Source organism: Arachis ipaensis, chromosome B03 (genome assembly GCF_000816755.2).
Source record: "Arachis ipaensis cultivar K30076 chromosome B03, Araip1.1, whole genome shotgun sequence".
Taxonomy (NCBI): Eukaryota; Viridiplantae; Streptophyta; class Magnoliopsida; order Fabales; family Fabaceae; genus Arachis; species Arachis ipaensis.
In genome coordinates, this window is record NC_029787.2 from 26,508,498 (window position 1) to 26,512,069 (window position 3,572).

At 28.7% G+C, this 3,572-nt stretch overlaps 1 protein-coding gene across 4 annotated transcripts in view; it reads left to right on the forward strand.

Annotated features, from left to right (window-relative positions):
- LOC107630139 (vicilin-like antimicrobial peptides 2-1) overlaps positions 1-3,572 on the forward strand; it is a 23,323-nt gene that overhangs the window by 18,495 nt on the left and 1,256 nt on the right. The window contains exon 3 of one of the 4 annotated variants that reach the window (XM_021118530.1): positions 1,238-1,353. The exons of the other annotated variants lie outside the window; for them this stretch is intronic. Within the exon in view, the coding sequence (XP_020974189.1) occupies positions 1,238-1,338 (101 nt within the window). The 3' untranslated portion in view covers positions 1,339-1,353. Of the gene's footprint in view, positions 1-1,237; positions 1,354-3,572 lie in introns of those variants that run through there. 4 annotated transcript variants of the gene reach the window in all.

Here is a 3,572-nt window from a genome sequence, read left to right on the forward strand (position 1 = left end):
ATTCATCTCTGTCATCTCTGTTAATGAAACAAATAAGATGCAAATAGTATCTGCAAACTTCACCCTACTTCACGTCTTGTCACTTTTATCATATTTTTAATCCTTTAATTTCGAGATTGTTTGTCATTTTTACATTTTGAAATTGCTGTTTCAAAAATACTCCTCAAATATTTAAACTTTAACAAAAATTTTTCTAAAAGATAAAAACTACACAAATATTGTCAAAAGATTTAAAATATGATAAAATAACCAGATGTGAAGGAAATTCATCTCTGTTAATGAAACAAATAAGATGCAAATAGTATCTGCAAACTTCACCCTACTTCACGTCTTGTCACTTTTATCATATTTTTAATCCTTTAATTTCGAGATTGTTTGTCATTTTTACATTTTGAAATTATTTTTATTGCTGTTTAAATCTTTGGGAAACAATTTTTGTTAGTTTTAATAATAAAGAATTAATTAGATATCAAAGAACGTGAGAGATTGGAGTTTAAGCCCTTGATATAAAATTATCTCCGTTGCAACCAAATACATTTTTTATTTGAAAGGTTGGATTTTGATTCTCTAAATTTTGAAATTTATTTTAGAGGATAAAGTATGATTTATCATTATTTATTTTATAGGTAGAATTAAGAGAAAACATGAGAGAGAAATATTCAATAGTGAGATATCTCACTTTATTCTCTAAAGTAAGAATCTAAAATTTAGAGGATCTAAATTCTGAAATGTTTGCATACATGGAATTAACGTTCCACAAAAATTATAGAGTCAACATAATTTATTATTTTTAATTAGTATTTTTAGTTATTAATTTATTTTTTTAGTCTAATAATCTAATAACATATTTTTAGTCCATATTTTTAAAAATTATTGACTAGCTATTGGTCAAAAATAATAAATTGTTGATCCTTTAACATTTTTCATTAACATTCGCTATAGTATCTTATTTACATTAGATTCAACAAGTATCTTATTTACATTAGATTCAACAAAATGAAGAATTATAACTTTTTGATACATAAAGCTAATGAATTGTGATAATGAAATTGATTAATCGGTAGTTAAGAGAATGGGGGTTGAATCTTAACCCATTTTTGCTGAATATTAATTTCTGACTTTAAGAAAAATTTCAAAAGATATTTCTGCTTTTTGTCTTGTGTTGTGTTGAGAGACACTTTTGTTTTGTCTCGTGCCGAGTTGAGAGATATTTTTATTTTTGTCTCCTGATGAACAGAACCAGAAAAAGGGCAGAGAAGAGAGAATCACATCAAGAAGTATCCTGGTTCAACTGCTAAGTGCAATGCAGCCTACATCCAATCTCCATCACAACAATAATGAAATTTCACTATCTTTTACAAGATTACAAACACCAATTCTTTTCCTAAGATCTACCCAATCCTATCAGGGACAAACCAAGATTCTACACCTAATCTAAATTTGATTAGGACTCAAAACCTAGTTTTCAACTGCAACACCCAATCTGAATTTAATTAGGACTCAAAACATAGCTTTCAACCGCAAAGTGCTAACTTAACTTGTAAGGAAATTCCCACAGGATCATGACACACAACAGAAAGATGTACAAAGAAACTCTGAGACATCTATGACTTTTTCTCTAATATTGATCATTGCCTTTTTTCACTCACTGGCTTTTTCTTACAAATCTCACCATGTTTGCCTTTTACTATGAGACTCAGACAGATAATACAAAGAAAAAGAAAACAAAATGAACAACATTGAAGGAGAAGAACTCAGGAAGCTTGGGTAGCTATGAGAATTCTGTGCTTTTCACTTTCTCTCCTTGATCTCAACCCTTAGCCGTTCACCCTTATTATAGAAGGGGAATCTTCCAAGGTTGAAACCGGTTCAACCAATCAATTTCTTCTCCAACCCAAAAACAGCTTCGGTTCGGACCGAGAGAAGAGAGAGGAAAAAATCGAAACAAAACCAACATGCATGTACTTCTCTCAACCTTTCTCATCAAGTTCCTTCACTTTGAGCCATTGATCTTGACTTTGGCTCCAAGAAAGAATTCTGACCCTTGATGAACCTCTGATCCTTGACAACTCCTTCCTTTCAATTTTTGCTTCTTCCTATGCGTAGCTTCAGAAACTATCTTCTTTTCTTGATGAATAAAAATGGAAGTGAACTTTTGTATCTGATATCTTCTTCTCTAATAGAGGCAGATTACTTCTATTTTTGGTTTTGAAAATCTTGAAGCTCTTCTTCAAAATCTTGTCTTCAATGGCAAAGATCTTGCCATGCCTTACTTTAGATCTTCCTTCTGAGATGAACTTCACTAGCCTTTCTTCATTCTAGACTTTTTTTGTGACTTCACTTTTCTGATAGCTTACTCTTGCTTCTATCTTCTTCTCTGACAAATGATATGACCGAAAACAAAGAGAGAGAGAGGAGAGAGAGGAGAGAGAAGAGATAAAGCTTTCAACACAATATTAAATCCAATTTAATTTTGAGTTTCAGTTACCTATGTATGCATTCAATTGAATTAAAATTTGAATTCCATTAACCAATGGAGTGGGTAACCGAACCATTCCTCTTCCATTCTTTTCTTCTTTAATTCGGATCAATGATGATGTTGGACCAAGAAAAGATCTTGTTTGGGCTTATCAAAATCTTGGGCCAACTTTGAACTTCTACATAAATCAACATTCAACCACTTATGTTAAACCAAGAGATATGTGGCTTAATTTTGTTTGAAAACCAGAACAGACTTCTAATGACCGGTCCAATCAGAAATTATTTTTCTTTTTCTGCACACTAACAACAACATCAAACAACCAATTTGCAAATAATTTAAACACTTTTTAAATAAAAAGTTGATTAAACTCAAATATGAGTTATACCATAACTTATTATATACAAATAAATCAGTTACAATCTTACTAAAGTAGTTAAAATTAGGGATAAATATTGTTTTGATTATTAAAATTTGAAATTAAAATTAAAATTGTTTTTAATTTTTAATTATTTTTATTTATTTTTTATAATTTTATATTAATAATTTTTATTTTTTCTAAAATTTTAGTAATTTTTATTATTTTTTATTTTTTTATTTTTGTGATCTTTCATTTTTTTTTCTTATTAACAATAAAAACTTAATATACAAATCCAACAGTTATGAACATCTCAACGGAATAAGAACCATTGTGAAGATTTACATCATTAAAAAAAAATCGTTCCCTAAAAGTAAAATTTACGTAGAAATGATGTTTTTTTAGAATTCTAAGATAGTTATCCTTCACCGCACCAAATAATGGATCATTCTTATAAAACTTTATGGTTTTCATTGTATACTAGAGTGAAACTGAAAATTTCATGCATCTTGAGTTATGTGACTTTTTTCCTTCGATTTATGTTCAATGGTTGCACCATTGCCACATCTAAACATGATTTGTATATTAGGTTTATGTTGTTATACCCAACGAGAGGAGAAAAGGATGAAAGATTACAAAAATAAATAAATAATTAATAAAAATTACTAAAATTTTAAGAGAAATAAAATTTATCAACATAAAAATTATAAAAAATAAATAAATAATAATTAAAGA